The 13,559-nt window shown below is 51.5% G+C and overlaps 1 protein-coding gene and 1 pseudogene across 9 annotated transcripts in view; one reads left to right on the forward strand and one right to left on the reverse strand.

The window, feature by feature from the left end:
* Positions 1–1,998: 1,998 nt before the first annotated feature.
* Positions 1,999–2,727, forward strand: LOC311585343 (large ribosomal subunit protein eL19-like; annotated as a pseudogene). Its single transcript has one exon. The product of its transcript is annotated as a large ribosomal subunit protein eL19-like (transcript).
* A 10,247-nt stretch (positions 2,728–12,974) lies between these two features.
* The window catches only part of EPS15L1 (epidermal growth factor receptor pathway substrate 15 like 1), an 83,435-nt gene continuing 82,850 nt past the window's right edge, over positions 12,975–13,559 (reverse strand). For 6 of the 8 annotated variants that reach the window (XM_084759140.1, XM_084759142.1, XM_084759139.1 and 3 more), the window contains one exon: positions 12,975–13,456. In XM_084759140.1, the coding sequence (XP_084615266.1) occupies positions 13,313–13,456 (144 nt within the window). In that variant the 3' untranslated portion in view covers positions 12,975–13,312. The remainder of the gene's footprint in view (positions 13,457–13,559) is intronic. The other 2 variants (XM_084759143.1, XM_084759144.1) reach the window with 1 other exon arrangement.

Raw genomic sequence — 13,559 nt, forward strand, 5'->3', positions numbered from 1 at the left:
GCTGGGGGCGTGGCTCAGGGGTGGAGCCCCTGCCTAGAATCCCCCAGTGAGGGGCTGGGGGCGTGGCTCAGGGGTGGAGCCCCCGCCTAGGATCCCCCAGTGAGGGGCTGAGGGTGACTAGGCAGTACGGCTTCATCCTTTTGGAATGTTGAACAAACACCTTTGCCTGCTATTCCTGCCCTTCCCTGTCTCCCCCAGAACCAGTTCTCCGTGACACTCCTCCTTACTCCAGAAAACCTTTCTCTGGACCCAGGTGTCTACAGAGAGAGGGGGCACAGCTACTTGATGCCAACAGAGGAGGCACAGCAGCGTAGCTGTCGTCCTGGTTTTGTCCCTGAAAGAGAGAGAAACTCAGCATCCGAGACTGCCTGGAATGACAGAACTTCTGAGGCCAGGCCAAGATGCTACTGGGTCGAGTGTGGGAGCACACTGGAGTCCCGGTGATGCACAGAATGAGGGAGTGCAAGCCCATCGTGGTGGCGCACGCCTTTAACCCCAGCACTCAGGAAGCAGAGGCAGGCGGATCGCTGTGAGTTCAAGGCCAGCCTGGTCTACAAAGTGAATCCAGGACAGGCAAGAGAAATCCTGTCTTGGAAAACAAAACAAACAAAAAAGGACACGAAAGAAAGAAAGAGAAGCAGAATCCTGGCGTTGCAGAGTGTGGGAGCACACCAGAGCCCCATGGGAGCACAGGAGGCTGGGTGTCGCAGGCTTTCAGCTGGTTTGCCTGTGTCTGAAGCTGAGCCATCACTGTCAGCTGAGAGGTGCCTCTTTTAGCACTGAGGAGCAGATGGGTCTCTGCTTAGCAGGCTCCTATGTAGCCTGCTACAGCACATCCTGAATTGCCCTTCACTTCAATCAACCTTGCTTTCAACCTTAACCTTAGGTTGGCCTTTTGGGGACTGTCCCACGATCAAGAGAAACAAACTCAGCCACCAGGGCCGTTGTGTTCTGTGGTATCCCAGAACGGAGAGGGAATCCCGGGACAAAGATCTGGGGTGACTTTTGTTCTTGTCCTTGGTCCTAACACGGACCCAGAGCCATCCATTTGGGCTCTGGAAACAGAACTCTCTATATTCCCAGAGCATTCAGTTGAACCCCAAAACCTCAAACACATCCTGACGCCTCATTTCCTCAGCATGGCCCCGGAGTGACTTAGGCCATATTGCCAGGGGCTTGAAGGATCATTCTGAGTCATCCCCGAGTCTGTGAAGGAAGGCTTGTCATCTCAGGAGCTAGTGGCCACAGCGGCAGGGCCTGTTCCCACCAGCCAACAGCGGGGGCATCCCTGCAACTCACTCTAGCCCTGCCCCCACCCCTATGTGTGTGTGGGTGCTCTGCTGGACTGAGGAGGTATGTCTGGGAAGTAGGGTGCTGCCCAGCATGTGCAAAGCCCTGGGTTCTGTCTGCTGTCTTAAAAAAAAAAAAAAAAAAAAAAGGAAAAATAGGGCAAGTGGGAAGGAGTGTGTTCTCCTCCTGTGGCTGAGGACCCTGGGATATACAGTGGAGGACCAGGCCATTCAGTGTCCCTCCTTGCTGCTACGAAGCCTTTAGAGTGACTGTCTTGGCCAAGCTCTGGAAAGGCTGAGGGCTCCCGGGGCTCATGTGTCCCAACGGCTTAAATGCAGGCGCTTTCTAAGCCCGAGTGCCAAGCCATTTCCAGTAAGTCTCATTGTCAGCTACGAAAATAACCACCATGTAAGTCCTGACAGGCTGCGATGCCACCCAGCCATGCCACAGAAGGCAGTGGCCTCTGCGCCCCGAGTGGGAACGTTCAACCTCAGCCTTTTTTTTTTTTTTATGTTTATGTATGTGAGTGCTCTGTCTACATGTGCACCTGCAGGCCAGAAGAGGGGATTAGAGGCTATAGATGGGTGTGAGCCACCACGTGGTTGCTGGGAATTGAACTCAGAACCTCTGGAAGAGCAGTCAGTGCTCTTAACTGCTGAGCCATCTCTCCAGCCCCTCAACCTCAGCCTTTAAAGTTAGCCTTCTGAGATAATGGGAGGAGCCCGCGCCGGGCGAGCTCTTTCCTTTCGCAGCTGCGTCCGCAGCCATGAGTATGCTCAGGCTACAGAAGAGGCTTGCCTCTAGTGTCCTCCGCTGCGGGAAAAAGAAGGTCTGGTTGGATCCCAATGAGACCAACGAAATCGCCGATGCCAACTCCCGTCAGCAAATCAGGAAGCTGATAAAAGATGGGCTGATCATCCGGAAACCTGTGACAGTCCATTCCTGGGCTCGGTGCCAGAAAAACACCTTGGCTCGCCGGAAGGGCAGGCATATGGGCATAGGGAAGCGGAAGGGTACCGCCAACGCCCGCATGCCCGAGAAGGTGACCTGGATGAGGAGGATGAGGATCCTGCGCCGGCTCCTGAGGAGATACCGAGAATCTAAGAAGATTGACCGCCATATGTACCACAGCCTGTACCTGAAGGCCAAGGAGAACGTGTTCAAAAACAAGCGGATCCTCATGGAGCACATCTACAAGCTGAAGGCAGACAAGGCCCGCAAGAAGCTTCTGGCTGACCAGGCTGAGGCTCGCAGGTCTAAGACCAAGGAAGCGCCGGGAGGAGCGCCTCCAGGCCAAGAAGGAGGAGATCATCAAGACCCTGTCCAAGGAGGAGGAAACCAAGAAATGAAGCTTCCCTCGTGTCTGTACATAGTGGCCTGGCTGTGGCCTCATGTGGATCAGTCATTAAAATAAAACAAGCCTTTGTCTGTTAAAAATAAATAAATAAATAAATAAATAAATAAATAAATAAATAAATAATGGTCAGGTCCCAGAAGGCAATGGGGACACGGACCCTCATCCATGTGCCTGCACAGTCACTCAGAAAGCAGCAGGCATCTTCATCCACCTTTCTGATTTCTGCTAGAGTCTAATTTCAAGGAGGCAGAGGCAGGTGGATAGCTGTGAGTTCGAGGCCAGCCTGGTCTACAAAGTGATTCTAGGACAGCCAAGGCTACACAGAGAAGAGAAAAAAAAAAACAAAAACAAAATAAAACAAAAAAATCAAGTGGGCTTGGTAACCTTACAGCCCAGCACGTTGGCAACACATGTGGATCTCTGAGTTTCAGGCCAGCCTGGTCTACTGGTCTACACAGTGAGATCGTGTGTGTGTGTGTGTGTGTGTGTGTGTGTGTGTGTGTAAAAGAGAGACAGACAGAGAACTGTGACAGAGAACTGTGACGGCTGTCTTCCAGGTGTGACAGTGTCCTGATGCCCCTGATACCTGTCCGCTATGATCACCTCTGCCCTTGTACCTGTGCCTGGACACTCCACCATGGGTAGGAAAGTGGCTCCTGAGGCTTGTCCATCCCTGAGCGTGAGAGGCCATTAATGGGTTAATAGCTGTTGAGGGAGGAACGTTTTTCCTCAGCCCCTTGGGATACACGTGCACACGCGCACTCGAGTGTGCAAAATAGGAGGATAAAAAGGGGATACCCAGAAGTGTGAGGGGGCAGAGAGGACAGTGGGGACAAATGTGATCGAAGTCTACTACGTATGTGTTGCAAATGTCATGATGAGGGGCTGATGAGGTGGCTCACTGGGCAAAGGTGTTTGCTACCATGCTTGACCCTGGGACCCGCAAAATGGAAGGAGAGACCCTCCCAACGGGGTCCTCTAACCCTGCCCCCCCCCCTCCCCGCACTGAAACTGAGGAAAAGTGACCACACTGGACATGATGTGAGTGGCACAAGGCAGAGCCTGGCCCACCGTATCCTGCATGGGCCGCGACATCCGATGTCCGGACCTAGACCCAGGAAAAGAGCCTGCAGCTCCCACCCATCTGGCGTCCTGTCCTTCCGCCACACCACCGGGGCTGAACAATTGCTCCAGCTGTGTCTTTCTTGCGGGGGAGGGGTTGGCTCCTGTGGTAAAAATGCTGATCTTTGTTTTTATTACGAAGATAACAAGCTGGTCACTTGCTAAACTAGCTTTTTATTTTAATCCCAGGTGCTGAGATTAAAGGTATGTGCCACCACACCCAGTTTAAACTAGCTTTCTTTCTTTCTTTTTTGGTTTTTCGAGACAGGGTTTCTTTGTGTAGCCTTGGCTGTCTGGACTTTCTTTGTAGACCAGGCTGATCTCAAACTCACAGTGATCCACCTGCCTCTGCCTCCCAAGTGCTGGGATTAAAGGTGTGCGCCACCACCACGTAGTTTAAACTAGCTTTCTACACACACACACCACTCACGCATGCACGCATTTTACTTACTTGCTTACTTTCTGGGTGATTTACTTATAACTGTCCTGAGGACTTGGGAGCCCTGCACTTTCCTGCAGGTGATGGGGGCTGAGTCTGGTGCCTCAGGCACCCATGTGCCCCACCCATGAGCTGCACCTAACTAGATTAGTTTGAATTTCATGTACATATGGAATGTGGATTGTTTTGCCTTTCTTTCTTTCTTTCTTTCTTTCAGTATTTTTGGTTTTTCGACAGGGTTTCTCTGTGTAGCTCTGGCTGTCGTGGACTCACTCTGTAGACCAGGCTGGCCTTGAACTCATAGCGATCCACCTGCCTCTGCCTCCCAAGTGCTGGGATTAAAGGGGTGCACCACCACACCCAGCTTGTTTTGCCTTTCTTTTCACATTTATTTATTGTGTCCACACTTGCATGTGAAAGTCGGAAAACAGCTTGTGGGAGTCTGTTCCCTCTTTCCAGCATGTGGGTCCACGGGCTTAGCAGCGCGGCCTTTACTGGCCTGGCCGAGCCTTCAAGCGAGCCTTTTGTTTTTTTCCTGTTTGAGCCCTGGTCTCCCTCAGCAGCCCACACTGACCTCTGACTTGCTGAGCTCAGGATCCTACTAGGCCTTTCTACCTGTGCCCTCCCTTTAGCTATTTGGATAATGAAACAATGGACCCCAAGAATTCAGAGTTGGGGGGGGAGGGGGACAGCCACAGGAAACTCTCTGCGGCAGAGCCATCTTGTCAAGTGACCTGGAAGGGGAGACAATGGGGGTCAGTAGAGACTGCTCAGTTCTGGTCATTTCTTTCCATTCACTTTTTTGGTTTTTGGTTCCTTTTTGTTTTTTGTTTTTTGTTTTTTCATTCATAGAGGAGGTTAAGGACAGCTTGCTTCCCTCACACCCTGTGCGACCTGAGGGTGACACTCAGGACTTCAGGCTTAGCGACAAGAGCCTTGACCCTGCTGCACTGGTTCCCCAAGCCCTGGCTGTATGTTATGCTGCACGCGTTGGTTGCCCATCTTGGTCTCAGACTTGGGCTCAGGGAAATGTCCTGACTAGTTGTGACCACACCGCACCTGCTTCAAAGCCTTTACCCATCTGCTAGATACTGAAGTGGGAAGCTTCCTGGGTAGCCCACACTTGCCCAGCATGCACCAAACCCTGGGCTCCCTCTCGAGCGTCACACAGCACACAGTGTCCAGGTGGCACACAGCACCCATGTCTTCCCAGCTCTGGGGAAGTGGAGGCAGGGGGATCATGAGTTCAAATGATCCATCGCTGTGTAGCATATTAGGGCTAGCCTGGGCTACTTGAGACTGTTTTTTTAAAAAGTTTAAAGTCATAACCAGCATGCTCCTAAATGCGGCCAAACCTTAGCCAGGAAGGAGAGCTCTGAAATAACCCTACAGGCTGCATTGTCTAGCTTTCAGCTGTTGTGCTGGGCCCTCACAAAGCAACGTGGCAGTGAGAGGTCAGTCTGTGAGCCGGAGCTGACGGGCTCTCTGACCTTGGGAGGAATCAGGACAGAGGCTGGCCAGTTCAGTTGACATGACAAAGAGAGTTCCTCCAATCTTGAGCTTTGCACAAAAGAGGCCACCTACAGAAGCCAGGAGGCCAATCCAGCCCAGATGTTTTTATTTGTTTCTAGCTTGCAAAGAGAGTAACTTTGAAATGACTAATCTGCATGTTTTCCCTTAAAAAACAAAACCAAGCCATAGAGCAGTCTGAGGTGTGGCAGCCCTGCTCCTCTGCCTCAGCCTCCTGGGAGCAGGACTATGACTGAGGCTCCACTCTCACTGCTCCCCTACACCTGCGAACCCCAATTTTTTGTTTCTTCCTTCTGCCTTTTAAAGTATTTTCTGAAAAAAAAAAAGTATTTTCTGTCTGCAGGCTGTCACTCCAGCCCCTCAGAGGTGTAGGATCCAAGTCCAAGGCTATCCATGACTACAAGGTCAGTGTGAGGCCATCCTGGGGGACCTAAGACCCTGTCTCGAAAACTAAAAACTGACAAGAACAGGCACCAGCTGTGGTGGCGCACGCCTTTAATCCCAGCACAGAAAACCAGTGCAGCAGGGTCAAGGCAGAGGCAGGTGGATCGCTGTGAGTTCGAGGCCAGCCAAGGCTACACAGAGAAACCCTGTCTTGAAAAACCAAGAAAGAAAAAAACAAAAAAAACCAACTTTTGGGACAGTGGAGAGAAGCAAAACCCATACCCAGATTAACATATCACTGTGTCTGTGTGCGCGTACGCGCCCTGGAGCAGCAGGTGTGGCGTCAGGGGACAACGGAACAATGGACAGGTGTCAGTGTGTCTCCTCCCACCTGTGGAAGTTCCACCCAGGGACAGAACTCTGGTCCTCAGGTGAGGCAGCGATCACCTTCAGCCCTGAGCCACCTCACTGCCAAGTGATTTATTGCTGATTTATATATAGAGAGGGTCTCAGTGTGTAGCCCTAGCTGGCCTGCAGCTGCTATGTGGAGCTGACTGCCCCTGTGCCCTGTGCTGTGATGGGCGCACAGGCCTCCATGCCTGGTTATTCATCTGCATGTATTGTTGTGTGAGACTGAGAAGCCCAAGCTGGCCTTAAGCTCCTCATTCTCCTGCCTGTCCTCTCAAGTGCTGAGAGGACAGGTGACAGACATCGCTGAGGCCAAGGCAGACAGGGATGATGGAAGTGATTCTGGGCTGTATTGAGTTAAGTCACACCAAGTCAGAGTCAATGTTAAGTCAGTGTTTGTGTCTCTTAGGCAGCCAGGGAAGTTAATTCTGATTGCAATATATTTGTTTTTAATTGGGAGAGGCTTTTTTTTCTTTTAAATTATTTATTTATTATGATACAGTATTCTTCAGGGTGCACACCAGCAGATGGCTCGGCACCAGATTTCACTATAGATGGCTATGAGCCACCATGTGGTTGCTGGGAATTGAACTCAGGACATCTGGAAGAGCAGCCAGTGCTCTTAACCTCTGAGCCATCTCTCCAGCACGGGAGGGGCTTTTTAAGATAAGGTCTTGCTATGTAGCCCAGGCTGGACTCAAACTTGTACTCCCCTTTCCTCAGCCCCCCCCCCCCCAGAATCTAGGAGAGGTGTGCACCCCACCCTCACTGTCAAAATATATACTTAAAAGTTTCTCTCTCTTTTTAGTTTTTCTCTTTTTTAAAGCTTTTTTCCCCCACATTCATCCACGCTGTGTGTGGGGAGAGTGCCTGTGCCATAGTTGACTGAACCCAGGCTCTTGGAGGCAAGCACCTTCACACACTGAACCACATCACCAGCCTTGACAAAGTATTTTCCACGAGGATAAACCTTAGGGGATTAAGTAGGAGGGTGGGGAGTTCAAGGCCAGCCTTAGCTACATAGACAGTGAAGGCTACTTAATCCCTCCCCTCAAACAAAACAAAACATAGGAGAGATGGAGAGAGACTACTTGAGGCTCTTGCCCATCAGCCAGAAAACAAATCAAAGCGACCATAAAGCGTCCACACAGCTCTGAGCTGCCCAGTCACGTGATTCCTTTGGAATAAACAAAGATAATGATCATGTTTCCATTTCCCCTGTTTTTTTTTTTCCAACCTCACCTCCTGATACAATTTGTTCAGCTCCTAGGAACTTTTCACTAGGGAATTTTTTTTGATGGGGGGTGGGAGATGCACATTTGAGAGGCACCAGATCTGATAGGCGGCTAAGATATTAAGTCCATTATTTTTGGTGGCAGCAGTTTGTTTGCTGGACATTTCCTGTTCTGTCTTAAAATAGCCCCACACAGGGCTCAGGACATGAACCTTTCCATAAAAACAGCTTTGAACCTGGGACTTCACCTTACAGGAGCCTGACCTCCGGTGCTAAACTGCTGCTCGGGTGGGGGCAGTTTGGTCCCACTGAGCTGATATCCAAGTGAACTCACACCATCTGCGTAATGAATCTCAGAATCTGCAAGGTGAAGTCACCGCAAAGTGAAGTCACCTCTTAGAGCCCTGACTCAGGCTGGGCAGGGTGGCGCGCGCCTTCATTCCCAGCACTCAGGAGGCAGAGGCAAGCGGATCTGTGAGTTTGAGGCCAGCCTGGTTTACAGAGTGAGTTTCAGGATAGCCTGGGCTACACCCAGAGAAACCTGTCTCAAAACCAACAAACCAAATGAAAGCATCCTGACTCAGATCTGAGGGGTCGGTTAGTTTGCCAGGAGTCACTTTGGCCCAGGCAATGGCTCTCCCATCTCCCAACTCAGAGGGCTGTCTGTCACTGAGCTCCACCCCAAGCCTTCTTTTTACTTTCTTTTTAATTAAACATTAATTTTTTTCGTTTCTTTTTTTTTTTTTCAACACAGGGTCTCTCTGTGTAGCCCTGACTGTCCTGGACTCACTTGTAGACCAGGCTGGCCTCGAACTCACAGAGATCCACCTGCTATTGCCTCACAAGTCCTGGGATTAAAGGCGTGCACTACTAGGCCAGGAAAACATTCTTTTTCTTGAGTCAGGGTCTCATGTAGTCCAGGATGACCTGGAAACCCCAATTCTCACGAGCCTGAATTTTGTGTACTTGGGGTTGGGGCTCTGCTTTTTCGTTAGTTCCTTTTTTTTTTTTTTTTTTGACACAGCACTTCCACTTAGCCGTTCAGTTGTCTCAGCTTCCGGGATATAGGAGTAAGTGTGTGACATCACACCTGGCCTTAGGGATTCTTTTTCTTTTGTGTGTGACTTACCTGTGCCTGTCCCTACCTGTAGAGGTCAGAAACCGATGTCAAGTGTCTTCCTCAGTCAGTATCTTTTTTTCCCCCCTAAAGACAGGGTCTCTCTGTGTAGCCCTGGCTGTCCTAGACTCCCTTTGTAGACCAGGCTGGCCTCGAACTCACAGCGATCCTCCCGCCTCTGCCTCCCAAGTGCTGGGATTACAGGTGTCACCAAGGTATTTTTGCCCCTCCTCCCAAGGAGCTGTCACCTTTCTCTAGTCTTCTGAACAGGAATCCCAAAGAGGGACACCTGGCCACTAATCCTTAAGTCTCAGGGTTGGGGCTGGCAAGCTGACAGGGTTCAGAGCACTGCAGAGGCTCTTGCAAGGAACCCAGCTTCAGTTCCCGGTACCAACATGGCGGCTTGGGGCCGGCAGGAACTCCAGTTCTAGGGGATCCGGCGCCCTCTTCTGACTTCAGAGGGCACTGCACACACGTGGTAACACACCTGGAGGCCGAACACACCACATACAAAATGAAATTGGGGGTGAGGGTGGGGGCGGGGGTGGCTGAGAACTTCCTGGGCTCACAGGAGTGAAGGAAACCGAGGGCCCGGGGGCTGCAGGGATCAGAGGACACTTGGGTAGGACACTGAGAATGGGCCATGATGTAAAGGGCTCTGGAACTCTCTGTCTGTGGCTCTAACTCTAAGACGGTTCTTAGGGAAGTGAAGGGCTGGTGAGATGGCTCATGGGTAGGCACGCCTTCTGCGAGATCTGACTGTCCGAGCTATGTAAACTGTGTAAAATGCAAAAATACAGTCATTTCAAAGAGGACAAGAGTGTTTGTTCTTTTGTTCTTTTGTTGTTGTTGTTTTGAGACAGGGTTTCTCTGTGTAGCCCTGGCTGTCCTGGACTCACTTTGTAGACCAGGCTGGCCTCAAACTCATAGAGATCCACCTGCCTCTGCCTCCCACGTGCTGGGATTAAAAGCCACCACCGCCTGGCTAAGAGTGTTTATCCTGGAGCCAAATATAAACTACACAGACTCAGGTCACCTCAAACACCATGTTTCAAGATGGAAGCAGTTTGGTGAAGTTTTTACAGAAACAAAATAAAATAAAAAATAAAGGGCCGCTCAAACACATTGTAGGCAGTAGTACCACAGCGACGCTGGCTATGGGTACAGCAGCACCACAGAGACACTGGCTACGGCAGCACCACAGCAACGCTGGCTACAGCAACCTGGGAAAAGCTCAGCTGACACCTGCTGATTCTGGCTCTCCATCCACAGAAGCTATGGAAGTTTCTTTTTTTTCCCCCTGAAGCTAGTATATATCCCTAGGGGTTTCTTGCCTGATCGTCATGTGATATTGGGTCCCACACAGAGGTGGGCAAGCCATGGATACCAAGGGGCTAAGGCTAGCCCAAGATGAATTGTAATTGGGCTTTGGACCTGCAACATTCCCACCCCTCCACACCTGTCCAGCTCTCTCGTCAGCTGTCTGTGGACGCAACTTCTTCCCAGGGATTGGCCATGACAGCTGGATGCCTGGACCTGAACAGGAGAGCTACCCCATGCAAAGGAAGAGTAAGCGTCAAACATGAGGTAAACGCGGGGCTGGAGAGGCCCGTGCACACTGTTCTTGCAGAAGGCTCCGGCTCAGGTCCCACCCTCCACTGAGGGCAGCTCCCAGCCTTCTGTAACTTCAGCTGCACGGGACCCATGCCTTCCTTCATCTGCCCTCCTTAGGCACTGCACACACGTGGCATACACATACACACATGTAAATTAAAAATCAGCCTGAAAAAAATCTCACTTCCTGCTTTTTGTGACAGGGTCTTCCTATGTAGACCAGGTTAGCCTAGTACGTGGAGATCAGTCAGTCTCCCTCTGCCTCTCTGGGGTGATAGGTTTGAACACTATGCTGGCTTGAGTTACTTTTTGAAATGTTTCACATCAAATCGAGATTCTGGGGCTTGGACCCTTGTTCACACAACATCCCTTCATGTGTAGTCTACGCCTTGAGGGCTGGAGGGGCTCCACGGAAGGGCACTAGCCTGGCAGGCTCCGGGCCTTGGATTATACTTCCCCACCCCCCCAAGACAGGGTTTCTCTGTAGCCTTGTCTGTCCTAGACTTGCTTTGTAGATCAGGCTGGTTTGAACTCACAGAGATCCCCCTGCCTCTGCCTCCATGAGTGCTGGGATTACAGGCTTGTGCCACCACCTCCCAGTCACACTTTTTATTCTTAAAATAAAAGTGATTAGTTGGGTGGTGGTGGCGCACGCCTTTAATTCCAGCACTCAGGAGGCAGAGGCAGGTGGATCTCTGTGAGTTCAAGGCCAGCCTGGTCTACAAAGTGAGTCCAGGACAGCCAAGGATACATAGAGAAACCCTGTCTTGAAAAGGGTTTTTTTGTTTTTGTTTTTGTGACTTATTTCTATTTTGTGTTGAATGTTTGCTGACATGTATGTTCATGCAACAGGGAAGGGCTTCATGTCTTTGAAGGCAGAAGAGAGGAGGAAATGCCTTGGAGCTGGAGTTACGCAGTTGTGAGCCAGCACGTGGTGCTGGGAATGCAACCCACGTCCTCCACAAGGGCAGCCAGCGCTCTTAGCCACCAAGCCTTCTCTCCAGCCCGATTTATTTATTTGGTGGCCTTAACATCACTATGTAGACCAGGTTGGCCCAACATCTGCCTGCCTGTGCCTCTGCTTCCCCAGCACTGAGACCAAAGGCCTGCACCACCACATCTGGTGAGATTAGTCAAAATATATATATTGTGTGTGGGCAACTGCTCTGCAACTGGGGACACTTGTGCTCATATCTGATGTGGTGCTGGAAATGAAATGGGTCCTCTCTCAGAGCAGCAGGTGTCTCCCCAGCTCCCACCGCAGCCCCACATGGAAGAAAATGTCAGTCCCGACCAAGGCCAGAGGCCGCTCACACAGCCAGGCAGCACAGCACAGCACAGCATTTCTGCCCGGCCAGCATGAGATGGCCTTGTGAGTGCTCCCGGCCAGCATGGGATGGCCGTGTGAGTGCTCCTGGCCAGCACGGGATGGCCGTGTGAGTGCTCCCGGCCAGCATGGGATAGCCATGTGAGTGCTCATGTCTTGTCTGCACAAAAGCCACACGTCCTGGAGCATTTCTGCGTTTGGGTGTCCAACCTGCGTCACTCTCTTTGAGACAGGTCTTTCTGCGTAGCCCTGGCTGTCCCGGAACTCACTCTGTAGATCAGGCTGTCCCAGAGCTCACTATGTAGACCAGGCTGTCCCAGAGCCCACTCTGTAGACCAGGCTGGCCAGCTGCCCTGGCCTCTATCCTGAGTAGTGGGAAGATGGGTTGTCCCAGCAACCTGCCTTTTAAAAGCATTTCCCCCATGGAGAAGGGGAAGGATGCATTTTGGAAAGTGGGGAAAATGCTCAACTGGTTTCTCTGTGGTCATAAGCTGCTTCCACAGCTTAACATCTGAGCGGCTGTGAGAAGAGAACTGGGGGTTCAGAGTGCTCCATGCTCCTACAGAGGCCTGGAGTTCAGTTCCCAGCACCACGTGGTGGCTCATGACCACTTATAGCTCCAGGTCCAGGCACTTTCTTCTGACCTCCATGGGTACCAGGATGCACAGACATCTCTGCGACAGTCACACACATTAAATATAAACCAAACCAAACCCGCTATCACCAACAGCAAAAAGATCTGTGTGACAGCTCACTGGGTGAAGGCACTTGCTGCCAAGCCTGATGACCCAAATTCAGTGTGAAGGACACTGGTTGGAGGAAACAAATGATCTCTGACCTTTGATTGTGCACCATGGATGCATGTGCACACACATAAAATACACAAAGAAAAGGCAAGTGTGCAGCACCCCGACGGCTCAGTAGCGAAGCGCACAGAAGGCTCTTGTTGCTGAGCCGATGGGACAACCTCTTCGGGCCCTGCCAGCACCTGCACATATATGTATACCGGACACACAATTACAACACACAGTCAGTCTGGCTGTGTCTCTCAACCCCTGAGGGGAAGGGCCCAGTGTGGACCTCAGTCTACCAGGCATAGGCTCCCTCTGCCACGAATCCATGCTCCCCAACTGAAAAAGGGATAGTCTCATGTTTTGTATTAAAATAGTTTATATTAATCATTCAAACTTCATTTTTTTTTTATACAATGAATGCATACATCGTGGGGGGGGGGGGGCTTGTGGATGCGGGGAGGGGCGGGGCCTCTGCCAGCCATTGAATGATCTGGAAGGTTTCAGGCCTTTTACCTACAGCCGCCCTCCTGGACCACCCACAGGGGTGAGCTGCATTTGTTGCCTCTGAACAAGGCCCCTGCAGCCTGAGGCCCCGTGGCCAGCTTCTCCTCGGCTGTGGTACCGCACTGCTTGAAGCAGGGCATACTCTGAGCATGGATGTGTACATACTGACAGCTGTGGCTTCCCCTGTGCCATCTAGGCCGGCATGTCAGCCTTGCTGAGGGCGATGGCCAGCTCCAGGTCCTCCTGCTCCTGCTGCCGCAGCCTCGCCAGCCGCTCCTGTTCGGCTTTCTCACTCTCCCGCTTGGCCCAGGCCAGCTGCTGCTCCTCATTGCCAAACTACAAAGGAAGATTGGACCAGTGAGAGAAGGACCCCATGCGGGCCTGACCCCACCCCGTGTGCGAAACAGCAAGGTGCCTCTGATGGGAGCGGCCAACTGGA

Source organism: Acomys minous (genome assembly GCF_964271855.1).
Source record: "Acomys minous genome assembly, chromosome: 15".
NCBI lineage: Eukaryota > Metazoa > Chordata > Mammalia > Rodentia > Muridae > Acomys > Acomys minous.